The sequence below is a fragment of the Schizophyllum commune genome (genome assembly GCF_000143185.2).
Source record: "Schizophyllum commune H4-8 unplaced genomic scaffold SCHCOscaffold_6, whole genome shotgun sequence".
NCBI classification, from domain to species: Eukaryota; Fungi; Basidiomycota; class Agaricomycetes; order Agaricales; family Schizophyllaceae; genus Schizophyllum; species Schizophyllum commune.
In genome coordinates, this window is record NW_026089543.1 from 718,932 (window position 1) to 743,340 (window position 24,409).

Below are 24,409 nucleotides of genomic sequence, written 5' to 3' on the forward strand. Positions count from 1 at the left end.
TGACCAATGGGCGTACACCACGAGAACGGCGGGCTCGCAATGGCACCACGAACGACTGGAGTACGAGCTACCATGCGGGGTCCTCGGGGTGTGTATCCCCCTTCGCATGATCTGAGCACCTCACTGACATTCGCAGCTCCGTCTCGCAAACGAGTTCGGATGATGAATCCGATCTGGACATGCCTAGCACCTTCCGAGGCCGCTCTGCATCGCAGAGCACCATTCGGCCCCGCACACGCAACTTGTCCTCCAAAGCGTCACCCTCTAGCATCCATCACTCACACTCACGCCCACCCTCAATCTCCATCTCCGAAGAGTCCACCAGGGAAGATGCACCGAGCCCGCGTACCTCCTTCATGCGTGCCCGATCGCCACGACCTACCACGTCCGCACGAAGAGCAACCCGCATCAGTAGACGACCTATTCTGCTCCCCTTTGCCGTCCTTCCCACTGCCTTTCAGTGCTCCTGTCATATCCCCTTCACCCGCAAAACCTTGACATTCTTCATGGACTCGAGGCAGCTCGCTGAATCCGTCCTCCTCCTCGGCACTTTGCTCTATGCGACTCTCAAGATCAAAACTGCACCTGACCCCATAGACGTGCGCTTTGATACTGCGGACTATTTAACGTGGACTTGCACAGGTCCATCTAATCCCTTTCACTCGTGGGACGATGCTGATGTGGCATCACAGAATTACTCGTCCTAATATGCGGCTGCATAGCGTACATGATTTGGACACACACTACACTTGCTGGACCTTCTGTGGAAGGGGATACCGACCCCACCTCGCCCTCAGCAGCCTCACCTCTAACCCGGACAAGCTTCGAAGGCCCGGGACGCGGGCTCGCGCAACGACCATGGGCACCGCGCCTCCCTGAACGCTCCAAAGCAGACTTCGGTTTCATCTTCATGTCTGTGCCGAAGAATTATCGGTACGAAGCGCGCCATATCCGCCATACCTCGCTCAACCCGACTTAGGGACTCCTTAGATGACGGCGTCCTCACCGGCCTCCTTTTCGGACCGCTCATAGCGACGTCCTTGCTTTACATATCCTTGCGCTCGGCCTCCGACCCCGCGACCGCCGCGAATCCGCTGCCAGCGGCGTGGCGGATAGAACCCCCAGCCACGCTGGGTAACGGGCTCGACGCGTACTCCGTCTCGGAGGCCATTCTGTTGTCCCGCCTGAGCGTCGTTGACCTCGCTACCTTGTGCTCCTTCATCCATCTACTGCACGTATGCGGTTCGTGGTGGTGGGAAAGCCGGTTCACAGTCGGCGGTACTCCATCCCCGGATGGCGAGAGGCGCTCAGTCCCCCGAAGCGAAGGGCGACGTGGCTGGTACTATGTACTGTTCACCGTGGCGACCACACTGCTTGCCTTCGTTTTGAGGATCGCCTTCCCGTACTTTGGGTGCGGCATTTGGCAAAGTTCGCATCGCGTTCTCTTCTCGCGGCCCATCTTGAGCTCATCCGCTGAGTAGACCTCAACATATTGGAGGCCGTGGTAGCTGCGTTGTTTTACCAGTTTGCGCAGTATGTCGTTATCCGACTCGCGCACCGTGGCTTCACGCTGGGCGAGACCGGACTCGTATGCTTCGGTGGTACATCCCTGCTCATGGAGCTGCTCAACGTCACCATAGCACGCGTGCGTACATCCGAATACCCCTTCTATGCCTTGAAATCACCCATTAACCCCTCTACCCAGATCTGGCCCGTCACCACCACCTACATCAAGACCTACCGGCTGCCCACGCCCCTTCTCGTCTTCCAAATCGCCCTCGTAGGCGGCTCCTTCCTCGTTGGCTTCGCCCTCGCCCCCTTCCTTGTACTCTCCCGCCACATCGCGCGCCGCCCCGTTCGCCGCCTGCGCCACCCCGAGGAGAAGAACCGGCAGCGGCGCTTCCTCGCCCTCGGCTTCTATATCGGCGCCTTCCTCATCGTCTTCGGGCTCATCGGCGTGTGGGCACGGTGGTGCCTGGGCAAGCGCGATCCCTGGGTGTGGGCCGCGTTCTATCTGTTGGAGGGACGAAGACCGTGGAGCAGACCTGCGCTGCTGGCGTATTGGGGCGTGCTGGGGCTGTTGAGCGTGGCGGGGTGGAACCGGCAGCTGGCGCGGTCGAGGAGGTATCGGAGCATGAACGAAGCGCTGTCGGTGCCCGGGGCGGGCGGGGTGGAGCGAGAGGCTATTGCGCCGCCGAGTGGGCGGGACACGTCGGGGACGGCGAGCGGGGGGGAGGCGGTGCCGTCGGTCGCGCCGAGTCTGAACCAGATCGGCCTTTTCCCGAACGTGGCGCAGTTGACGCAGCTGCCGAACGGCGCGTCGAGCGTGGCGACGGATATCCTGGACGCAGCGGACAAGCACGTGCCAACGCTGAGGCTGAACGCGCGGAGGAAGTTCTTCCACGCGCTCGCGGTCGTGATGTTCGTGCCGGGGATTGCGCTGGATGTGGGTGATGATCCTTTCCGCTGTGTAACATTGACGCTGACGGTGTGCTAATCAGCCCGCTTTCACGCACCTCGCGTTCAACGTCGCCTTCGCGCTGTTCATCTTCGCGGAATACGTGCGCTACTTTGCATTGTATCCGTTCGGGGCGTCGGTGCACCTCTTCATGAACGAGTTCCTGGATAGCAAGGATAGCGGGACGGCGATCCTGAGCCACTTTTATCTGCTCACTGGCTGTGCGAATGCGCTGTGGTTCGAAGCGTGCGTTGGCTATCCGTCTGCGTCGATTGGGATTAGTGGACTGAATTGATTCGGACAGGCCGTCGCAGCTCATCTCGTTCACGGGCGTGCTGGTGTTGGGGATTGGGGATGCCCTGGTAAGTGGCCTCTCATCGAGTCGGCATTTGCGCTTAGTAACATCGGCACGCAGGCATCGATCGTTGGCAAGCGTATCGGAATCCACCGCTGGACACCCCTCACGCCGAAGACGACCGAGGGTACGGCCGCGTTTGCATCCTCCGTCGTCCTCGCTGCATGGCTGCTTCGGCTCCTAGGGATTGCAGAGCCTTTCTCGGTGAGCATTTCTCCGCCAACTCCTACGATGCATCCACCGACATGGTCCTCCCAGACCGTACGCTACACCATCATCGCCGCCATCTCTGCGGTCCTGGAGGCGCTATCGGACCAAAACGATAACCTGACGCTCCCGTTATATATGTGGAGCTTGTTGGTGTTGAGCGATGTGTGAGTGCTTGTAATGGGATTGGGCAGGAGGGACAAACGAGATGGTCATGGACATTACCTATCACTGTTCTGACTATGAGAAAGTGTGTAGCAATTGGTATACTAGATATAATGGGTATAATAGGTGTACAAGAGGGGTCTCGGCATCGCCAAGTTGCATACTTATCCCCTTGTGAGCTTGTGATTGAGGTTGGCTTCACCGCGGATGAACGTGCCGACCAACAGAAGACTGATATCCAAGTGGGGTGGGACGGGGGGGGGGGCAGCCGTGTAAAGGCGCAGGTAGAAGAGAGAACTAAAGCCATGCTCGTCAAAAAGGAAAGACGGCAAAGATGAGAGAGAATGGGTAGGCGGGGATGGTTGAGGTCCTCTGATGGTGGCGGGCCCGATCGCCCTTGCGCAGACTGCGCCGATCCCTTTCGTCCGTACTCAATCTATTCGAGACCTTCCTCAATGCAACGACCTCTACACCTTGACTGCGCAGTACCCACTCTACTCGAGTACATCATCGGCCACCACTCATCTCATTGCCGCGGGGTCTCCGCTAGCGTCGCCGCAGGGTTTCTACTTCACTAGCACATGGCGCCTCCTTCCCCAACCAGCTAGCCTCCCCTCAAATCTGCTTCTAGCTCTGATCCTTCATTCGGCGCCTCTTTGCCTGACCTGCCCTAGTCTATACCCGGCAGGGCCAGGCGTATACCGTTCTCTCCGGTCTAATGACGATGTTACTAATTACTGATGAACTTCTTATACGTCCACTGACCGAGACTACCCCGTGGCCCTAGGCCTGCACAGAGCCCGAGCTTTTGAGTGGACGAACGAAGTATAAGTGTGTGATATGACAGTCCAAGGCGTACTATACGTCTTTCCTCACCATGGCTGACTTCATGTCATTGTACGTCTGCGTTGCAAGGGGAAGGGTAAGGGTTTGCAAGGAGCGGAAGACATGATGCGTGACGGGCAGGCTGTCACATTCAAAGGCGTTGGGCGGACAAATAAAGGCGCGCCACCGGTACCGGCGGGAGAATCTGGAAGTGCTTCTTCGGGCAGAACACACTTCTGGCGCGGACAGTTCCTGTCAGAAAGTCATGATCACAGAAAGTGATCTTGGCAGAAACTGTAGAGTACAGTGGCGCGTCCTGTACGGCTCATCTGAATGCGTTGAGCGTCACTTTGCTTAGGTAAGACTTGCGCTGGGAACCCCGGCGACGGCCGAAGATCGCCGCCGCATCCCCTCAACTTCCTGCCATATGTAGGTGTGAAGAGCAAGCAGAGAACAAAAGGTCACCTCGGGACGATATTCGTAATCAACATCGTTCCCGTGTCGATGATGATATACAAGAGGATAGTTTCCGAGTGACTCAGCTATCAGTGTACCTTTGCGGATGGATGCCGAGTCTTCCCCAGTTATTCAGGCTCCTATTGGCGCCTCGGGGTCTCCGTTTCGGTGTTGTCTACATGACTTGGAATTTTTGCAGCCTTGCCGTGCGTCGTACGCGGTCCCAAGCCGTCCGCAAAGTGCGCGAGCTACCCGAGTAGGTCTTCCCCTATACACCCCCGCCGTACGGCATGTCGCGGCGCTCTACCAACTCAACTGCGTTCCGTGGACTCTGAAGGAGGTCATGTGTCGGCTCGGCTTTATGTGGGGCTACGGATCCTTTGCGCGTCAATCATATAAGAGCTCGCGGGAGACTTTCATGCAAGGTTCCCTTGAATTATACTCTCGGTCTCCTCTATATACCAACGAATAGCATGGCAGCCAGCTACCCCAAGCGCCATCTCGGCAGGAATGGACCTCTGGTCAGCGCCATTGGATTCGGTGCAATGGGTAGGCTAGTTCTTTGCCTCAAAACCCACCTAACATCTTGGTAGGTGCCGGTGTGACCAAGCCCAGCGAGTCCGGCTTCGACTTCTACGGTGTCACCAACGAGGAAGAGGTGTTCGCCACCCTGTCCCGCGCTGCCGACCTCGGTGTCACCTTCTGGGATACCTCTGACTTCTACGGTGACAGTACGCATCTGATGTTCACCTTTTCCCTTACAAGTACCTTGCTCAACATGCCATCCCTCTAGGCGAAGTCAGCATCGGTAAGTGATTCGTCAAGACAGGCCGACGCGACGAGATCTTCCTTGCCACCAAGTTTGGCTGCTGCGACTTCTCGCCGAGCGCGACCGAGTTCTTCAAGCCGAACAGCAAGCCAGACTACGTCCGCGAGCGGGTGGAGACGGCGCTCAAGCGCCTGCAGACGGACCGCATCGATCTCTTCTACCAGCACCGCGTCGACCCGGAGGTGCCCATCGAGGTCGTGCTCGAGACGCTGCGCCCCTATGTCGAAAAGGGAACCGTCAAGTACATCGGCCTGAGTGAGTGCTCCGCGAACGTCCTTCGCAGGGCGCGCGGCGTCGCGGGTATTGGAGAGAAGGTCATCGCGGCCCAGATGGAGCTCAGCCCATTCGAGTTGTTCATCGTGCAGAACGGGTTCTTGGACGCGGCGCGCGAGCTCGGGGTCGGGATTGTCGCGTACTCGCCGTTGGGACGGGGCATGATCACTGGGAAGTGAGTGGCTCCTGTGGCATTCGCGCATCCGGGAGTGCAAACTGACTATGGCTACGCAGGTACCGCTCCCTCGACGATTTCGAGCCGGGCGACATGCGTCGGGCAATGCCGCGCTTCCAAGAGGAGAACTTCGCGAAGAACCTCGTGCTCGTCGATGCTTTCAAGACCATTGCAGACAAGTATAAGGCAACCTCTGCTCAGATCTGCCTCGCATGGCTGCTCGCAGCGTATCCTGACAGTGAGTGAAGAATCACGGCGCCGACGATGCAAGATCTAGGTTAACACATACGTGCAGGTATTCCTATCCCCGGTAGCCGCAATCCCACGCGGCTGGAAGAGAACGCCAAGGCAGCGCATATCCAGCTCACGGCGGACGATCTGGCGACGCTGACGGATCTGGTGAAGAAGGCTGAGGTCTCAGGCGGGAGATATCCCTCTGCGCACGATCCTTCGAATTTCGCTGACTGCATCACGCTGGCAGAGTGGGAGGCACGTAGATGAGGAACTCAGGAATTTCTGTACGATTGAACAGAGCATGTACGCATATCGGGTGTCATCTGTACGTCTGACAATCGAAGTCCTGGAATCGCAATCAGTGGCGCGTTACTTCAGCCTTGACACTTGAATGAGTAACGCGGGGACGTCCAAGAACGGTTCATTCTGGGTGTTGGCTATGCTGGTAGTGCTGCTGGATATTTCGTAGATGTCTTGAGTCGAGGGAGACGTTGCTCAGCCTGAGGTTGCACACTATCTTCTCGGCAGGGAGCCAGGCACGACGCACACCTCTCCTGCGAGGCCATGGAGCGAGAGGGAGAGCGTCCGAAGGTTAACTCGTTCCTCCTGCGCAAGCATCTCCACTGGTAGTGAAGAAAGATCCTGTCGCCCAATCGCTATAGAGTTGTGCTGACGTGGATAAGAGGGATCCGCGAACTTCCACAACGGCCTCATCCTGAGAAGGTCATGTCCCCGTTTAGTGATGCTCGACCGATGCAACGTCTACCAACGTGCAGCCCGAATCATGACAGCACCGTCGCGGACTTGGAACTTACTGATACTGAGCGGCACGTCCCATTGATGCTGCCCGACCCATTGATTCTGCGCGCCGCGGACTTCATGATAGTACCCGCCATGCAGCGCCCGGATAAAGGGTACAGTAGTATAGGGTGCGAACATGCACCGCACAACTGGGCGCGAGGAGGAAGGAGGGGAGGGGCAAGCGTTTCAAGGATCACGGAGAGCCTGCCGCTGTGCCTTGCCCATTGACACGCACGCGATGCTGGTCTACGTACGCGATTGCTACTAGCCTACCCACGCGATTGCAGCCAGCCCACGCACGTATGCGGGCCGTATAGCCTATGTACGCCGACACATCCAGAACCCAACTGCTCTCACGCGCAGGATCATGATGCAGCTCATACGGCCAGGATGCACCTCATAGGTTCATGATGCAGTTCATAGGGTCAGGGAGTCGACAACGGCAGCTCATAGGGCCAGCAACGCTGAGGTCATGCTGCACGCACACTCGACGTCGCGGAGTGCGAATCGAGCGCGGGGAACACTGGAAGGACGGATCATGGCATGGGGACGTCGCGAAGAGGAGGGCACCCTGAGAGAAGAAAACCCGCGGAGAACGACAGGCGGCCACGCGAAGCTTCACGACACAGGGCCCGGGAAGAGCGACATGGAGTCCAGGAAGAGCACCACGAGCCCCGGGAAGAACAGAAGAGCAGATTACTATAGCACAGTGTATTGGTTGGATTGCTGCTGCTGGCGTCGTGCACGTACATACCGCCGCGACGGGGCTCTAGGGGGCCGAATACCGCTACTAATAACTTATAAGTAAGTAAACAGCCGTAGCGTAGGGTGAGTGGCTAGGTGGGTGGTAGGTAGGGTGAACAGTTACGTGGGTAGGGTGTGGGTGGGCAGAAGACGGTTGGTATAGGACGGACAGGGTGTTTATACAGCAGATCTAGATGCAGGAGCGTATATCGCCCGACAACCAAGAGTCTTTAAGGATACAGCGGTTTTGGGAGTCGTACTGGAAAAGGGGAAAGGGGAAGGAAGAAGCGAGGCGAGGAAAGGCAGGACGAGACAGGGACTAGGGATTAGATGTACTGATGCATCGATAGCGATGCTCAGCCAGCAAGTCATGCCAGCGAGTTGATGGTGCCGTCCGGGCCGTATGCCGACCTGAGCGAAGGGAGGTGACCATCGGGTAGACGGGGAGGCGACGGGAGCCGGATGCCGTGCGCGGCCTGCGACATGTACGCCTGCTGCTGCTGTTGCTGCTGATGGTGGTGCGCCTGCGCCTGCGAGAGAGGCTGCCCGTACCCCTGCGGGTCCGTCACTGAGCGACGCTGGGAATAAGGTAGGGGAGACTCTCGTGGGGGCGCATGGTGGGATGGTGCATGTAAGGGTGCAGAGCTGGGCCCGTTGCGTTCGTCGTGTAGAGCGACGTCTGGGGGTGGAAAAGACTGCTGAGAGAACGAATATTGCGATCGCGGGTCATCACGCACGTCTCCGCGAACGTTGTAGCTTGACGACGCGTAGCTGCTCAGAGGCGGGCGCTCGTTGACGCTTTGTGCATACGGCTGGGGCGAGGCGTAGACGTTCGTGGAGGACTGCATGGAGGAGATGGAGCCGCGCGGCGGAGGGGGCGGCGGCGGCAGCCCGGACTGGTAAGGTGGATACGACGACTGCGGCAGGGTCTTTGTCGGCATGGGGGATGATGGCAACGGCGGGAGGGAGAAGGACGACGAGGTAGCGGAGGGGGGCACCTCCGATTGCTGCTCGTTCATGAGGATGGCCTGGTCCCAAGGCCCGCTGTCGACGACTTGCATCGCCCGTGATGAGGATGGAAGCATGTTCGGCGACATAGAGCTGGTGCGCGTCGAACCGGGCGAGTCCACCGATGATGCGCGACTCTGGGTGAAGATGGGATTGTAGCCAGTGGGAGACGCCTGGCTTGGCTGATGGTCGTTCGTCTTGGGCTTGTCCTTCCCGGTCGGCCCCTTCCCGAGCGGCGGGCGGTTGGCAGGGGGAAGATTGAGGGCTTGACGAAGGCAGGCATTCTCGTCCTCCAGCTCCTGCACGCGGGCCTCAAGCGCCTGTTGGAATGATTAGGTTGCGGGGGGAATTTCCAAAGGGAGGACACATACCTGGAGATGGGCAGCGCGGCGTGCGCGGAAGGCGCGCTGGACGTCGCGGGCGCGGTTGGGCGGGAGGTTGTCGTTGCGCTTGCGGCCGCGCTTGGAGGGGACGGGGGGCGGCGAGGACGGGCGGGAGGAGGACATGGTGGTGACGGCAGACGTGACAGGCGCGGAAAAAAACACGGCGGGGTGAAAGAAGGACAATCAAGGGTTAAATAAGGCGGCCCTTGCGATCTCCTTATATGGACGCGATCGATCTCGCTTTTCCTGTTGGGATCTGCGCCGGTCGACGCTCTAGACTCGTCTCATGCTCCCCCGGCCCATCGGCGCGCAGGCGGAGCAATCCGACCGTCTGCATGACGTTCGACGAGGATGAGCGGCCCTCTTCATCGTCGTCCTTCCCCCATCCCACGCTCATCAACTCGGAGGTTCGTATTTACAATCCCAAGCGAAGCACGCTACGGAACAGCCAGTATTTCGTATCCTTCCCTCTCTGGCACAATACCAAGTTCCTGACTCTCCGATGCCATAAAGCTCGATATCTTTCACGCCCACGCTTACCTTACCGCCCCCGCTGACTGACAGCACCCCCAACCGCGCGGACTGCGCAAGCCCACCTCTCGTGTTTCCCAAACGCTTCGCCACCCGCAACAGATCGAACATATCTCTCTCTTCCTGACATGAAGCACTGGCTGGCAGGACGCTACACGTGTGCCATCTTGGCTACCGCTGCGGCCCACGATTGGACATCGGCATTGCGGTCCGCCTGGCACATCAGAACAGCCACCCCTCCTTCCCGCTTTGGCCGGAGGACCCGGCATGCCGCGTGGCCGTCACACCCGCGTCACGGTTGAGTTGTACAGCACGTTCACGGGACCAAGCCCAGGACGTCCGCCTACTCGCCTTGCCCAACGATGCCGACGCCTCGACAAGTGCTCCACAGTCCATTTCCGCGACAAGGAACGCCCCCAGCCTCCTCGGGCAGGCCGTGGCCGGCAGTGCCGGCCGCCGTTACCATTCGCTGAGCTCGGTGTAGAGCCCTCTCCTTCCGAGACACTGTGGAGCTTGTTTTCCTCCGTCGGGAAAGCAGCCACGCACATCGCCCACTCTAGGCTCTTACCAACCATTCATCACGCTACTGCACGTTTTCGTCCTCGGAAGGGCTCCCGCATGCCCGTATCTTCGCTTCATATCGCACTGATCTACAGCATCCTTGCGCTACTCATGCCCCCCTCGTGCTAGCGAAACATCGAAGAGGCTATCTCAGCAGCCTTGCGCTGGCGAACCTTACGCTGAAAGTAAGGAAGCGGGTCCAGTATGAGTCGGCCAAGCCCGACAGACATAGGCCAGGATCCGACACTCCGCCCGCGTTCTCGAAGGTCCATAGTATAGTCAGCTGTACTGTACACACAAGCGTACGAACAACCTCGACGGGGGCTCGAGCACCTCCGTCTCACCCCCGCGCACTGCCGCCGAGCCTACTGTCAGCCTGAAGTTCACCCCCGCGCGGCCTTACGCGCCGCCGCCTTCTGCTGGTCTCTCTTCTGGAACAGCTTGTGCCGGTCCGCGCCCGAGTCCCTCGCGAGCTTCCTGTTCGCCGACTTGTTCTGCTCGACGTACGACATGTGCTGCCCGCCGCTCAGCGCGCTCAGCGAGCCCGTCGTCCGCTGCGCACCCGGCCACTTCGTGCGCACCGTCGACGTCACCGTACCCGCGAGATCGCCCTCGACGGCCTTGATGTCGCTCCCCACGTCCGCCTCGTTCTCCGTCGCGAGCAGCACGGAGGACAGCAGCTCGATCTGCTCGTCGCGCGTGCGATAGACAAGGTCCGGGAGCGCGTCCATCCCGTCCAGGTGCGTGATCACCTTGAACGCGTACCCTTGATCGATGAGGAACTGCTGCCGCTTCGTGCTGTAAAACATCTCCTGCGTATCCTTGGAGACGAGGGAGTAGAAAAACGCGTTGAACCCCTCGTCATTTCGCCGCTTCGCGCGCAATATACGCCCTGGCCGCAGCGTCGCATGTCAGCATCCTTGCTCCGAATCGAGAGGCACGCAAATCCACGCACCGAGCCGCTGCGCCTCTTGTCGTCGGGATCCGAAATGCGACGAGATCTGGATAAGGCAAGTGGCCTCTGGGAGGTCGATCGAGGTATCGCCGACCTGGAAAGGACATCAATGAGATCATCGCATTCCGGGGTGCAAGCGCGCAATTTAGCTGCCGCGCGGTGACGATTCCGCGGACGTACCTTACTCAGGAAAATGGTGTTGACCTTCGGGTTGTGCTGGAACTGCGAGAGAATGCGCATGCGCTCGACCTGGCCCGTCGCGCCGTGAATGTAGAGCTTGCCCAATCGCTTCGCGTACGCCTGCGCGGAATGAGCACCATCACGGCCAGCAGCGGCGAACCAACTCACCTCCAGCGCGTACACATTATCGGAGAAAACGATGATCTTGTCCCCGCGCTCCTCGTGGAACTTAATGAGAAACTGGCACGCCTGGAACTTGTTGGGGTTCATGCAGTACAGGAGCATGCGCTTGCGGGACTGCTCCCTCAGGTACTCGCGATAAAACTCAGGGGTCATCGGGCACCAAACTTCCGCGCACTGTAACATGGCCGCCGCCGTCATCAGTAACCAGCCAGCAACACCCACCCCCACGGCCGAGCCCAGCGGAACAAGGCGAACAGTCCTCCGTGGGTACCGGAGACGCACCTGCACGTTTGCGATGTGCCCCTTTGCGGCGAGGTCCCTATTTTGGAAGGCATTGTTAGTTTCGTTGGGAATTTTCATTTTGGACGTGTGAAATTCGAAAAGGGAGCTTAACGCACATCCAATTCGCCTCATAGAGCTTCGGACCGATCATGTAGTTCAGATCGGCGATTTTGTCATCCTCGCGGACCAACGTGGCTAGGGAACACCGTCAGTTCAGTCATCCTGACATGGGGTCCACGAGGAGGGGGGCGTACCCGTCAAGCCGAGCTTCGAGTGCGCCTTGATGGTAGTGACCACTCGCCGGAACATGGCGGCGGGCACGACATGCACCTCGTCAAGCAGAATGAAGCCCCATTCGCGCGACGTGAGGAACTCCATCATCTTCTTCGAGTCGTGCGAACGGTTGTGCGTGTTCGCGACCATAGAGTAGGTCGAGATGATGATACCACTTTCCGTCGCGAACTGCATGCTGTCAGCATACATTCATCCCCCGTCTGGGCGAGAACTTACCTTCTCCTTCGATTCCGCCGTGAAGACTGCGATCTGCTTGTCCGTCGTGTTGGACCATTGCATGAACTGCTGCTTCCATTGCATGACGGAGACCCTGTGCGGGATGATGAGAGGCAGCTGACGATGTAGTAATAATATCTCTTACGAGGAGGTGCATAGTACAAGGCAGGACTTCTTGATGGTGCAGGCCGCGGTAATGCCTACGAGCGTTTTGCCCGCGCCACAAGGAAGCACAATGATGCCAGAACGCGCACGACTGAATGGGTAGATGTGAGCGGAGGACCTCGTCGGTCAATCTGCCCGCTACGCACCCGTTACCGAACATCTTACTCAGACTGGTCTCCTGATACGGCCGAATGACCGTCGCCGGCTTGAGGTCGATGTCCAGATTCGGATTGATCGTGTCGTTCCGGAAGTCGTACTCCTCCAACATGGGGTACTCTAGCTCATTGCAGCGCTTCTTGACCTCCTAGAAGGGATCATCAGAGCTAGAAGGACAACTTGCGCAGCTCTAGAACATACATCGATCTTGGCGTCGTCTATCTCGAAGGAGTGGACGTTATCGTCGTCCTCATCCATCTCATCTGGGACGGGTGAGCGGGCGAAGTTGGCCGCAAGATGACCGTCGCCTACCGTTCTCGACGCCCACAACGGAGCTAAAGATGTCTGTATCTGCCTGTGCGGCACCGCCTGCTGCGCCCGCCGCACCACCCTTGCCATCATCCTTCTTCTTGTCTGTACCAGGAATGACAAGATTACCCTTGACGGGCGCCTTGCTGGTAGTAAAGGTGGCGGCCTTGATGGAGGTGTCTTGTTGCGCTGATATGACGCGGGCCTCGCGGATCGTCTTGTCCTTCAGAAGGAACTGCAGCGTCTCCGGGTGGCTTGACTCGATGAAGTACTTGTTGTGCTTCAAGACGAGCTTGACTTTCCCGTAACTCAACGTGCGTTCGCGGATGAAGGAAGTGATGGACTCCGGGACGGGCACCTTCGTGCGGGTTGGCGGAGGTCCAACACGAACGCACAAGGTTTGCTTACCTTTGACAAACGATTTAGGACCTTTTGTAAGCCAACAACGTCAGCGTGAAAGAAGCTCAAAAGTGCAAGGCACACAGACTTGTATAATATCTTCCGTTTGTAGTCCGACGGAGACAGCGGCGTATAGCGAGTACGAAGTAAGTTTGTATTCGTGCACGAACTCTGGTCTGTGTAGAGTCGATACACGTCGCCCGGCTGACGATCGACGCGTCCTACGTACCTGCTGACAGGCTCGCTTATAGCCGTGAGGAAGTCCTGGGCTTGCTCGGCGATTGGAGAGAAGTGTTCAAGGATGATGTGGCCGTCGTCGGGACAGATCCAGAGGGGACGGGAGGCATGATCGGACTTCAAGTGTAGCCAGGAGAAGTCTTGATCTTGGAATACGTGGGAGATGAGGGCGTTCTGCTGACGTCGATGCTTCTCTAAGGACGACAGTGAAGACGGGTCGACGTCTTGCGAATGCGCCAATTCCTTGGAGGCTTTCAACTTTCTCGTCAACGCGCTAAAGTTGATTGTCGCCCCCCTTGGCACGACTGCTGTATCGTGCGCGTCGTCGGAGTCCGAGCCATAGTTGTAGTCCGCTTCGTCGTGTCGAGGTCGCTTTGATGAACTGGGGTAACCTAGCAAACGCTCAGTAGAGTTCTCATAGCGACAATGTGCCACGCACTGTCCGCAGGGCGTTTGTAGGCCATGAATGGATGGTGGTCGAAGTCAAGAGACAACGCGCTGACTAACACGGTGGCTCTGTCCTTGTTCGCGCAAGCTCGGCATCTGCCGGACCGCCTTTTCGTCTTCCACCATCGACGACGCGCAAGTCGCCAGCTGACGCTCCCGCCTAACTTTGTTCTTGGAAATTACGATACTCACCTTGCCCACAATGTGGAAGCCCGCAACGAAGCAGGTCACCGGCACCAACGATGGTACGTGGCCAAAATTTCCTGTCGACCCCGATACTCACACTGGCTTTAGTGCCTCTGGGTGCGCGCCGACGATTCGGACCAGCGCCAGCAGGAGAGTCAGCGCCTCCGCAGCTAGCGCAACCCTCGCCATCGGCGTACCCGAGACCTCAGAGCACAGACGACCGAGATCGGCGTGGACGCACGGAAACCCCGCCCCATGAGAGCGCGAAAGGTGAGCATCACTAATCCCAACTGATGTGTGTGGCCGAGCACCCAGGGAGCCGAGAGTCGCTGTGGTATCATCTCCTGTCTCGATTGCATTCTGACGGCGCAGATCGTACTCGCTGACGAATCGCTAACTCCGCCCCATCCATAACCCTCCACTGACTGCAACTGACTGCCTCACACTGACTGAAATGACACATTTACTGACCATGCCTGACTCTGTCTTACCCTCACAGCTGACCCAAACGCACCTCGCAAGAGGCGCAGCCGCTGGGGCGATGCTAAGAGTGAAATACCTGGCTTGCCGACCGCTATTTCCTCCGCTGGTGTCTCTCAAGCTCAGCTTGACAACTACGCCATCCACCTCCGCCTCGAAGAAATCAACCGCAAACTACGCCTGAATGATTTTGTCCCACCCGAACGCGAGAGGTGCGTGTGCCATGCCATGCACATGTCCTCCTACTCACCTCACCTCCAGATCCCCGTCTCCCCCTCCCACGTACGATGCCCATGGTCGCCGTACCAACACCCGTGAAGTTCGATACCGCAAAAAGCTTGAGGACGAGCGCATTCGCCTCGTCGATCGCGCCATGAAAAACGACCCCAACTTCCGCCCTCCTGTCGAGTACCAGCAGCAGAAGCGCTCCCAGCGCCCCTCCGACAAGGTCTACATCCCCGTCAAGGAGTTCCCCGAGATCAACTTCTTCGGTCTTCTTGTTGGCCCTCGCGGCAACAGCTTGAAGAAGATGGAACGCGAGAGCGGTGCAAAGATCAGCATCCGTGGGAAGGGGAGTGTGAAGGAGGGCAAGTCGCGCCCTGACCAGTTCGCCGATGACGCCGAGGAGGACCTCCACTGCCTGGTCATGGCAGACACCGAGGAGAAGGTGGCTTTGTGCGTGAAGCTCATCAACAAAGTCATTGAAACGGTGCGTAGTTCATCTCCATCAGTTGCACAGCTTGCTCACGATACTTTCAGGCAGCTTCCACTCCCGAGGGTCAGAACGACCACAAGCGCAACCAGTTGCGCGAGCTCGCCGCTCTCAACGGCACTCTTCGCGACGACGAGAACCAGATCTGCCAGAACTGCGGTGGTATTGGTCACCGCAAGTACGACTGCCCCGAGCAACGCAACTTCACCGCCAACATCATCTGTCGCGTCTGCGGCAGCGCTGGTCACATGGCGCGCGATTGTACGGTCAACAAGGACCCCGCCATGCTCGCGAGCATGAATGGCACCCCTAATGGCGGTGCTGTTGGCGGGCCCATGGACCTCGTCCAGCGCAGCGGCTTCGATTCAGAGTACGCGAACCTCATGGCGGAGCTTGGGGAGAACCCGGGAGGGGCCGCCGACCAAGGGCGCGGTTCGTGGCAGGGGACGCCCGCGAACGACATCACGGGCGGTGGTGTCAACGTTCCACCCTGGCGGCGTCCGGAGAACTGGACGCAGCCTAGTCAGCAGCAGAACCAGGGATACAGACCGCCTGCGCCGTACGGAGGGTATCAGGGTAGCGGCTTCTGGGCGGGCTACAACCAGCAGCCGGAATACCCGGCGGCGGCGAACGCGGGCTACGCGGCGTACTACCAGGGCCAGTACGCGCAGCAGCAGGGTGTCTAAAGGCAGCAACAGGGCGTCTGATCTCCATCTTCGCTTACTTTCGACCTTTCAATTGGCAGACTTTCTCGACACTGATCCCCTCAACTCCAATCGACTGCCGCTTCTAACAACGACCAGCATCTGCCACCCACTGAACGACGACGCTATGCCGGCGCGTCTAGTTTTCTCTCACCTTCACAGTACAGCCGTAGTTCACCGATTTTCTCTACTCGCCGCGACGCCTCTTCTTTCCATCGATGCCCTGTAATCAAGTCACCAGTACATCGTTCTAACTGTCCAGCGCAGCAGCTCAGCTTCGGACACCATTCTCGATGGCGGGCTTCTCCTTCGCTCTCGTGCCGACGAGGTCGACGGCTGCTGCGAGCGCCTCTGCGACTGTATGTAGCAGTCGGTTTCCTGACCTACTGACCCCGTGGGCTTGTGCAGATTGTAGTAGCAGCATAACTTACTTGAGATTGGCCTGTGTATAATGGATTCAATGAGGTGTTGAGCAAGTAAAGTGCCAGTACGTGAGCTGAGTTTGAGGATGGTGGACTTGTTTGGCTCGATGGGCGCTTGTTGTGACGTCCCGGTTTTGGCAATTTCCCACAGTCCGACACCAGCCGCGCGAAAATACATGGGCTGGCGGTTTACACCGCGCCGCCATGTCGAACGAGGACGTCAAGGCCGCCATCAAGGGTGAGTGCGCTGGCATGACGAGCGTCCACTGCAGCTGACTGTCTCTTCCGTTCCTCGTCGTCACCAACGCTCCTCGTCTCTCTGGCCGCCCGGTTTAACCCGCCCTTCGCGTCATCCCTACGTCCCTATTGGCTATTCCCTTCCCACATCACCCTCTTAACGCGGCTGCCCTCCGACTTCCCTCTCATCCAGCCAAATATGAAGAGCGCGACAACATAATTCGCGAGCAGTGGGTGAAGGCGATGGAGGCGCGCATCGTGCGCGAGGAGCTCCAGAAGTGCCACCGCGCCGAGGGCGTGAACCAGCAGGAGAACTGCAAGTGGCTCGCGGAGAAGTATCTCGAGAAGCTGGAGGGGAGCAGGGTGCGTGGGTTTGGTTTACGAGTCAAGGATGGCGGGGCTAACGTGTGTTTGACCTGCAGATTAAGGGCTACAAGACCGTGGATGCATAGCGACACTGCGTATAGAAGTCCTTTTTCTGGGCTGCTGCGCGGCCCGAGCCTGAAGTTATGCGTGATTGGATGATGACCTGACGTTGGGACGTTACCAAAAATCGTCCCAATCATGACCATACCCTTCGCGTTCCCCTGGCTCACCCGCGAGGCGCATACTGACATAACTATTCCACAACATGCTTTTTCCCTTCAGGTTACGATTCATGAATGACTCCACCTTGGTGAGTGGCTACTTCCTCAATCGTACTTCCCCCACGCACCTTCCATGATGTCCAATTTTAATTAGACTTTGAACGAGTGCATACGTGCACTTCGTTATGAACTCAAATCCCAACCCTGATCTCCTTCGCGCTCGTTTACCATCGTGTCGGTCATAACTGACTTGTCGACCTCCAGACTCTCCCATTGAGGTCGCGTACGCGGTCGCGCGTTGCTCAGCCAAACGCAAGTTCTTAAATCGGTGAGTCAACATCTTACCTCCCCTCCTTCCACTTCGCACCTTCCATGATGTCTACAAATTTTAATTAGACTACGAACGGGCGCATACGTGCGCTTCGTTATGAATGCAAATTCCCATCCCTGACCCCTTCCCTTCAACCAAGCATGGTGTCTCTTCACGCACCGTACTAACTTCATGCGCCAGGTCTTTAGCGCGAAAGGATCGTGGACATGGACCTGGACGCAGGTGGTACTTCTCCAAGGGCTTTTCCCTAAAGGTAAGTATCTCGGGCATCGCATTCGCCTCCCCTCCATTATCCTGTATACTATTCCTTGCTATGATGCCCAATTTAACCAGACTGCGAACGAGCGTACATTGTGCGACTCGTGCTGAGTTGAACCTTCACTATATTTCTGAGCCTGATCGCCTCTCTATGGTTCCGCTCCCATCCGAGCGAAGCTAATGCGGTATGCGCAGAAGCCCTGAATAGCAAACTACGGAGGTGCGTGCTTTGCTTTTGGGAGCGGTCGGCGATGTTGGGTCGTTCGTGTTGGCGCTGAATCGAGCAGTTATGGTCGATGAGGATGCGCTCATACGCCTTCGATCTTCAGTTAGCAATCCTTGTTGTGCTCTCTAGCTTCTAGCTGGGATCCTTCGCTAAAAACTTGAGTCTACATACTTCCTGAGAGGAGTGCATCTACTATCTACGAAGCTATAGAAGCGTCGAGACCGAGGAAAGTCTCATTCGATCTGCGTGAAAGAGGAGCTATGGAAGCAGAAGTAGTTGCATTTGCGTTGTCTGCCCCTGCCGCGCACCTGGGTCCACCGTCCGCCTCGTCATTGCAGGCCTGTGACTTGTGGGCGCTGCGCCGGCTGGGGCTGTTTGTATTGGGATACACGTGGCAGGACGCATCTGATCAGAGATCAAAGATGGATGACGTCACGAGTGCGGGCAATGAATGGAAAGGAAAATGCCCCAAAATGGCAAAAGGGCAGTTCGCCAACGCCGTCATCACACCCAATGCCGGCAGGAACGTCGGCGCCAACGACAACGACGACAGCGGTGGCGGACACCGTCAGCGACGACGTCGAAAGCTCTTCATCATCACCTCCTTCACGCCCCACGCGCCCCAGGAGACGACGCCCGACGCGCCCATCAACAGCACCGGAAAGAGACGCGTCTACAGCCTTCCTGCCCTCGTTCCCATCGGGCCACGGCCTCGTTACGGAAGAGTGCCAGGAGCGGTGTACAGCGGAGGAGCAGCCATCTGCACCACGCGCGTTCGGACACATGCAGACCGTCAGGGAGGACGAAGATCATGGTGCGTGCGCATCCATCGCACGATCCCAGCGCGCTCATACGTCTTTTCAGAGGGGGGCGCTCGTGTATCCTCCTCCGCACCTGAAGATTCTAGTTTGCACGCGAACTCCGCGCACGATACATATGATCTGCCCGAGTACAACTGGGCGACTTTCATGGACCTTTATGCCGCCGGTCGCTGGAATTCCTTCCGTATACCGCGCTTCCCGATTCCGCACTCCACACCGTCCGTCAAGGCCCATCACTCGTACTCTGAGCCTCAGCCGCAGGAAGCTGTCCCTAACAGGACTACTGTGCGCCACAACAGTGATGGCACCCCGCCCAGGCCGGTGATGTCGACATCAGTCCCCACCAAACCTTTTCGCGCCAATGCGCCGACCCTCAAGGGTCTCCCGATGCAGCGCTTCCGCAACTCGTTCTCTTCCACGAACACGCTATCGTCTGCTCCCTCGAATGGCTACAAGAGTCCGATCAAGTACCCCACCATTACTTCCTCACACAACGCCGACATTCAGGCTCAGGCGGCGACAGTCAGAATGGCATCCCAATTCGCTGATGTGTCCCCCCTTGCACTGCCCTCGCCCGAGCATGAGCTGACAGATCCGATGCACGGCAATACCGCGACCGTTCCGGGCTCCCATCTCGCGGACATGCACAGGGACAAGTACAAGAAGAGCAATCTGGCGAGGTACGAGTATTGGGGCGGCATGCAAGACGTACAGACCGTGCTGGAAACTCAAGACGATGATCCTTCCCCGATATCCCAGTCCTCGGTCACGGAGTCGTCCATGACACGTTCTTCGAAGTCCCCGTCCCCATCGGCCGAGTCCGCAGCATGTACTGTGGCGCGCACGGAATCAACCTCGGCCACGACTGTGGACTCTGCTGCGCCTTCGCAAAAGAGCAGCCTTGTCTATCCGCGCGATGCCATCCCACCGCCCGCGACGATGCCGTCATTTTCCGTCGATGAAGAGGAGCCGGGTGACTACTTCGGCGCGCCCAAAGACAGGCCCAAGGAGAGCGTTCGCCGAATGACATCCTCCCCCGTCTCGATGGAACCCCCATCCTTTGGCTCCTCCGCAACCACGTCCATCACGCACACTCCGAACTCGATATCTGGCATCGACACCACGATGTCGGCGCCCCTCGTCCCACGCCGTACGGGCCTCATGCGGCAGGTGTCGGCGCCCCTCCCATCGAAGATCATAGCCCCGCCGCCGGTGCAGCGCACCCGAACACCACAGGAGAGCTACATCATGCGCCAGTCAGCGGAGGCAGAAGAGCGGTACCACAAGCATGGTTATCTGCGTGCCCCGAAGCCGCCGGTCGAGAAGGAGCGCAAGCGCGAGTTGCACAAGTTTAACATTTGGAGGACGTACTCGGATCCTAATTTCGATCGCATCGTGCGCCTGGTGAGAATATTCACACACGGCGAGAACCCGCCAGGCTGAATCATCCAGGTGTATATGGTCTTCCAGCCCAAGGGCATACAATATGTCACTATCTCTCTTGTAGATGGCGAAGAGGAGTGAGTGTTTCCGTTGACCTATGCATTTGCAGAGCTAACATACCGCAGATGGTTCAAGTCAGTCGCTGGCTTCCGGCTGGAAGGTTTCGACCGGGCGTCTAGCTTCACGGGACATGCTATCCTCCAGAGGTGAGTAAACATCATTGATCCGTCTTTCAACCTGACCAATGCTCTACGCCAGCAATGACGAGCCTATGATTGTTCTCGATGCTCAGCGGGATTGGCGGTTTGCGCGTAGCGTGAGTAGTATTGACGGTCATTCCGTGGAGTGTACGCTTACTAGTGTCGCTTAGCCGATCGTCACCGGCCCTCCTGCGATTAGGTTTTACGCGGGATCGCCGTTGCGGACGAATAATGGCTTCAACATCGGCGCGCTGACGGTTATGTCGACGAATCCACGACCAGATTTCTCGCCGTCGGAACGACAAACACTGAAGGAGTTCGCTGCCATTGTTATGCGGGAGTTCGAGTTGTGGAAGGACAAAGCATGTGCATCTTAACGAAGTTCCCCGCGGGCGACTGACTTTTGCTTGCTTCAGATCCAGCTACGAATCCGGGATAAGATCCAGAGCTCTGTACGTGCCGCGTTGGCTGACAAGTTATTCGACCTCACCATAGTCTCAGATGGCGGACTTCAGTCGCGAGTGCTTGGAGCTCAACTATGACGAGGCGGGCACGACGTCCGGCGTCTCGATGGAAGTCGTGTACGACCGCGCGGCAAAGCTTGTCAAGCAAACGTTGGACGTCGATGACTGCAAGGTCCTGGACTTCTCGCATGGGGACGTCCTGGACACTATGGGCGACGATGACCGCGAAGAGGAGGAAGAGGGCAGTTCCTCGGTGTCGATCATCACGTACCAAGGGACCGGCGTGCCGACGACGAGCAAGCCGTTGACGCCAGATCAACTGAGGCTGATCAATAACTGTGAGCGCGCTTAGGAGATTCGTGGAGGAAACAGCTAATTGGCGTTCCTGCAGTCTTCGAGAAGCACTCCAAGGGCCGGGTCATCGAGCCGATGGAGTCCATTCTACGGACGACGTTCACCGAGATCTTACCGACGGACATTCAGTACGCGCTGACGGTGCCGATCTATAACATCGACAAGCGACCGTTTGCGCTCATCTGCGCGTACAACCTCGACAAGAAGGACAACATACGCTACGTGGGTCCTGCTTGCTACTGCTTGAGAACAAGACTGACGCATTGCAGTTGGAGGGGCATGAACTCTCGTTCCTTCGTGCTATCGGGGTTATCATCTTGAGCGCGGTGCTGAAGAGAAAGATGATACTTGCAGACAAGTGCGTGACATCACTTGTGGGAGGGAAGCCCATGCTGATTGAGTGCGATAGCGCGAAGAGCCTGTTCATCTCAAATATCTCGCATGAGTTGCGGACACCGCTGCATGGCATCCTCGGGGCGGCGGATATGCTCACATACGATGGCACATTGACCGACAACCAGCAAGCGTCGCTGGCGACCGTGAAGGCGTGCGGGCACTCGTTGATTGAGGTATGTTCGACACCTACTCCAAATGGTGGCTTTTTTGATGACTGTCTGCCCAGGTCGTCGATCACGTCCTGGACTTCACCAAGCTGAGCGGCAACAACTCAAGATCGGGCGGCGTGGAGAACGTGCTTGTTCCGACCACCGTCGATCTCGTCACGCTCTTTGAGGAATCCATCGATGGCTGCTGGGTTGGTCACTGCGCTCGCACCCTGGTCGCGGAAGAGTCGTCGAGCGCCATCGGAAGTCTGTACTCGCCACCGGAGTCGGACTCGCAGCTTCCGAAGATGCATGTGGAGACTATCGTGGACATTGGACGCAGGACGGAGGTGAGTTGCTCGATGAATAGTAGACGTCTCAGACTACTGACAGTTGATTCTGCAGGGTTGGAAAGTGAAGTGCGAGAAGGGTGGCATCCGTCGGATCCTCATGAACATCCTTGGCAACAGGTACGGTCACCCCATAGGAACCCAGAAGCGCTTTGCTGACCATGACCATAGCTTGAAGTTCACCAAGCAAGGCTTCGTTCTCGTCAGGCTCGTCGAGCTGCCCATGCAAGAGGGTGACCCAGCAGACAAGGTCAAATTGGAACTCTCGGTCACGGATACTGGCAAGGGCATCACCAAGGAGTTCATGCAGAACTCGCTGTTCCACCCCTTCGCGCAGCAAGATCATCATCAAGCAGGCACCGGGCTCGGTCTTGCGATTGTCAAATCCATCGTACACTCCATGGGTGGCACGATAGAGATTGCGAGCGAGGAGGGCAAGGGCACTGAGGTCAGAGTTACCTTCTTCGCCGAACCGGTCCACGACGGGAAGCCTACACCCTCGGAAGAGCCATTGAAATTGGACGAAGGCGATCCGCCTGTCGTATCCCTGCACGGCTTCGACAATGGCGAGCGCGGCACGCGGTTACTACGCGACGTCCTCACCCGCTACCTCACCGGCTGGTACAACTTCCGCGTCGACGAGGCCGGGCGTGGCAATGGCCAGATCCTCGTCGCCAACAACGACCTGGCGCCACTCGTCCGCGCCTTCGATGCACGCGATTTCTCGAAGGCCTTTATCATCGTCTCCGACTCGCGCCAGTCGCCCGAGCAGCTCGCTCTGATCAATGAGTTCGAGCGCTTGGGCGGCTTCTGTCGCGTGATGTACAAACCTGGAGGTCCGTCGAGACTGCGGGCTGCGTTAGCGCCGTGCTTGCATTATTTGAACGTGAAGAGGGCGGGTGCGACGGAGATGCTGACGCCGGGGACGGGGCCGACGACGCCGATGAGCGAGGGCTATGGTGGTGGTGGGAGGGACATGCTTATCCCGAGGCGGCCTGGGCTGAATCGTGCGGTCACGGCGCATCCCGCAGCGCTGCATTGGACCATTCCGGAGACACAGGATATCGAGGAAGAGGACACCGAAATCGAGGTCCCTGCCTTGGCGATCGGCGATGGCGCGGCGACAATCTTGAAATCTTCGTTAGAGCCGGAGAAGGCCAAACATGGGCGCATTCTCGTTGTGGAGGACAACGTGATTCTGCGGAGGGTTTTGTGAGTTGGCTTCAGATATGGTCCCGCGACGAAATGACTAACAAATGCCGTAGAACGAAGTGGATGAGCAAGAAAGGCTACGACTTCCTGGATGCTGCAGATGGTCGCATGGGTGTTGAGGTGTACAGAGACAAGGGACCCTTCGAGTGAGTGACGATCATGATCACGAGGTCTTGTTCATTGACGCCTTTCTGAGTGTCGTTCTCCTTGATCTCTCCATGCCCGTGCTCGATGGCTTTGGTGCAACGGCGGAAATACGCGATCTCGAGACGAGTCGAAGTATGCCTCATGCCCGTATACTAGCTCTGACTGGGCGTTCGTCATTGGACGATAAACGAAGAGCGTTTGAGGTGCGTGCATTGCTTGATCTCCCTTCGAGTGGTCGCTCACGAGTCTTGTAGGCTGGCGTCGATGGCTACTTGGTGAAGCCTGTGGAATTCTCGACGCTCGAAAACATATTCCGCAAGCTCGGACTTGCCTCATGACTGACGACAATCTCGCACTAGCTCTACTGCTCTCTGATTCATTCCGTCCCATTCTCATTGCTATCTATCCTCACATGTAGGGATTGTGTTGTTTTCGCTGCCGGCCCTTCGACACCTGCGCACGCTTGTGCTCTGTTCTGTCGGACCTTCTGCTTCTGGGCTGGTATGTGTTGTATACTGGTGCATTCTTCTTGTACTCTCCCAGGCTTTACATTGTACAACCCTATTACACTCATCTACGCTATGCCCGCGGACACTCGGGATGGGTCCTAATCATGTACATTGTGGCGCTCTCCGCTTTGGCATTGTTGGCATGTCTTACTCATAACATAGTGTAGCATTACCGGTCCCTCGTGCTTTAGAATTCAAAGTGGTTATTGAGCGAAGGAGGGCCAGGCACTTTACCTGGTCCAGGTGCGTGAGCGCGACGAAAAGTAGCGTTGCGGAACAGGTACTCGAGGCGGCGGTCGTCGTTGATCAGTGGTACAGGACGCGCCCTTGCGAGCCTCCCTGCAAAGCCTGGAGGTATCCAGCCTACTATGATCATTTTTGTAGATGTAATGCTCA

General features: G+C 57.7%; 8 protein-coding genes across 8 annotated transcripts; 6 read left to right on the forward strand and 2 right to left on the reverse strand.

The window, feature by feature from the left end:
* Positions 1–506: 506 nt before the first annotated feature.
* On the forward strand, positions 507–3,191 carry SCHCODRAFT_02503590 (uncharacterized protein; the record flags this gene model as incomplete). The annotated part of the gene is made up of 9 exons (XM_003032274.2): positions 507–642; positions 693–933; positions 980–1,428; positions 1,482–1,645; positions 1,706–2,446; positions 2,502–2,704; positions 2,763–2,820; positions 2,874–3,017; positions 3,072–3,191. The coding sequence occupies 9 exons, from the start codon at positions 507–509 to the stop codon at positions 3,189–3,191; spliced, it is 2,256 nt and encodes a 751-aa protein (XP_003032320.2).
* Positions 3,192–4,939: 1,748 nt separating this feature from the next.
* On the forward strand, positions 4,940–6,244 carry SCHCODRAFT_02667681 (Aldo/keto reductase; the record flags this gene model as incomplete). Its single annotated transcript, XM_003032273.1, has 5 exons — positions 4,940–5,023; positions 5,086–5,230; positions 5,296–5,743; positions 5,803–5,981; positions 6,039–6,244. 5 exons carry the CDS (start codon positions 4,940–4,942, stop codon positions 6,242–6,244), a joined length of 1,062 nt encoding a protein of 353 aa, XP_003032319.1.
* Positions 6,245–7,890: 1,646 nt separating this feature from the next.
* Positions 7,891–9,036, reverse strand: SCHCODRAFT_02701166 (uncharacterized protein; the record flags this gene model as incomplete). Its single annotated transcript, XM_050346944.1, has 2 exons — positions 7,891–8,850; positions 8,902–9,036. 2 exons carry the CDS (start codon positions 9,034–9,036, stop codon positions 7,891–7,893), a joined length of 1,095 nt encoding a protein of 364 aa, XP_050199961.1.
* A 1,225-nt stretch (positions 9,037–10,261) lies between these two features.
* On the reverse strand, positions 10,262–13,864 carry SCHCODRAFT_02625496 (DNA repair helicase rad25). The gene is made up of 16 exons (XM_003031828.2): positions 13,821–13,864; positions 13,374–13,773; positions 13,233–13,320; positions 13,154–13,174; positions 12,749–13,103; positions 12,638–12,699; positions 12,427–12,584; positions 12,261–12,371; positions 12,116–12,209; positions 11,860–12,067; positions 11,722–11,800; positions 11,606–11,642; positions 11,309–11,497; positions 11,141–11,260; positions 10,961–11,054; positions 10,262–10,897 (listed from the first exon to the last, which is right to left on the reverse strand). Exons 1-16 carry the CDS (start codon positions 13,843–13,845, stop codon positions 10,389–10,391), a joined length of 2,550 nt encoding a protein of 849 aa, XP_003031874.1. The 5' UTR covers positions 13,846–13,864; the 3' UTR covers positions 10,262–10,388.
* Positions 13,865–13,934: 70 nt separating this feature from the next.
* Positions 13,935–16,359, forward strand: SCHCODRAFT_02625499 (uncharacterized protein). The gene is made up of 5 exons (XM_003032272.2): positions 13,935–14,073; positions 14,123–14,284; positions 14,514–14,706; positions 14,756–15,203; positions 15,254–16,359. Exons 1-5 carry the CDS (start codon positions 14,031–14,033, stop codon positions 15,890–15,892), a joined length of 1,485 nt encoding a protein of 494 aa, XP_003032318.1. The 5' UTR covers positions 13,935–14,030; the 3' UTR covers positions 15,893–16,359.
* A 161-nt stretch (positions 16,360–16,520) lies between these two features.
* SCHCODRAFT_02625504 (uncharacterized protein) lies at positions 16,521–17,075 on the forward strand. The gene is made up of 3 exons (XM_003032271.3): positions 16,521–16,570; positions 16,763–16,932; positions 16,992–17,075. Exons 1-3 carry the CDS (start codon positions 16,537–16,539, stop codon positions 17,019–17,021), a joined length of 234 nt encoding a protein of 77 aa, XP_003032317.1. The 5' UTR covers positions 16,521–16,536; the 3' UTR covers positions 17,022–17,075.
* Positions 17,076–17,474: 399 nt separating this feature from the next.
* On the forward strand, positions 17,475–18,078 carry SCHCODRAFT_02285445 (uncharacterized protein). Its single transcript, XM_050342279.1, has one exon. It carries the CDS (start codon positions 17,588–17,590, stop codon positions 17,924–17,926), a length of 339 nt encoding a protein of 112 aa, XP_050199962.1. The 5' UTR covers positions 17,475–17,587; the 3' UTR covers positions 17,927–18,078.
* A 366-nt stretch (positions 18,079–18,444) lies between these two features.
* Positions 18,445–24,226, forward strand: SCHCODRAFT_02541638 (uncharacterized protein; the record flags this gene model as incomplete). Its single annotated transcript, XM_050343612.1, has 18 exons — positions 18,445–18,708; positions 18,761–18,785; positions 18,836–20,196; positions 20,245–20,312; positions 20,361–20,441; positions 20,494–20,551; positions 20,606–20,797; positions 20,852–20,887; positions 20,937–21,237; positions 21,291–21,475; positions 21,523–21,611; positions 21,663–21,822; positions 21,876–22,145; positions 22,201–22,265; positions 22,317–23,357; positions 23,411–23,503; positions 23,554–23,707; positions 23,759–24,226. The coding sequence occupies 18 exons, from the start codon at positions 18,445–18,447 to the stop codon at positions 23,840–23,842; spliced, it is 4,527 nt and encodes a 1,508-aa protein (XP_050199963.1). The 3' UTR covers positions 23,843–24,226.
* Between the last annotated feature and the right edge of the window lie 183 nt (positions 24,227–24,409).

What these genes read in the sequence shown, in the direction of transcription:
- SCHCODRAFT_02625496 (XM_003031828.2), bottom strand. Translation starts at nt 13,845, where the DNA reads ATGGCCTACAAACGCCCTGCGGACA. An exon ending in AGTAAGATGTTCGGTAACGG is followed by an intron (nt 12,372 to 12,426) that starts GTGCGTAGCGGG and finishes CTACCCATTCAG; the next exon opens with TCGTGCGCGTTCTGGCATCA. An exon ending in ACAAGAGGCGCAGCGGCTCG is followed by an intron (nt 10,898 to 10,960) that starts GTGCGTGGATTT and finishes CGCTGCGGCCAG; the next exon opens with GGCGTATATTGCGCGCGAAG.
- SCHCODRAFT_02625499 (XM_003032272.2), top strand. Translation starts at nt 14,031, where the DNA reads ATGTGGAAGCCCGCAACGAAGCAGGTCACCGGCACCAACGATG. An exon ending in GCCCCATGAGAGCGCGAAAG is followed by an intron (nt 14,285 to 14,513) that starts GTGAGCATCACT and finishes TTACCCTCACAG; the next exon opens with CTGACCCAAACGCACCTCGC. An exon ending in TCAACAAAGTCATTGAAACG is followed by an intron (nt 15,204 to 15,253) that starts GTGCGTAGTTCA and finishes CGATACTTTCAG; the next exon opens with GCAGCTTCCACTCCCGAGGG.
- SCHCODRAFT_02625504 (XM_003032271.3), top strand. Translation starts at nt 16,537, where the DNA reads ATGTCGAACGAGGACGTCAAGGCCGCCATCAAGG. An exon ending in CGTCAAGGCCGCCATCAAGG is followed by an intron (nt 16,571 to 16,762) that starts GTGAGTGCGCTG and finishes CCTCTCATCCAG; the next exon opens with CCAAATATGAAGAGCGCGAC. An exon ending in AGAAGCTGGAGGGGAGCAGG is followed by an intron (nt 16,933 to 16,991) that starts GTGCGTGGGTTT and finishes TTTGACCTGCAG; the next exon opens with ATTAAGGGCTACAAGACCGT.
- SCHCODRAFT_02285445 (XM_050342279.1), top strand. Translation starts at nt 17,588, where the DNA reads ATGCAAATTCCCATCCCTGACCCCTTCCCTTCAACCAAGCATGGTGTC.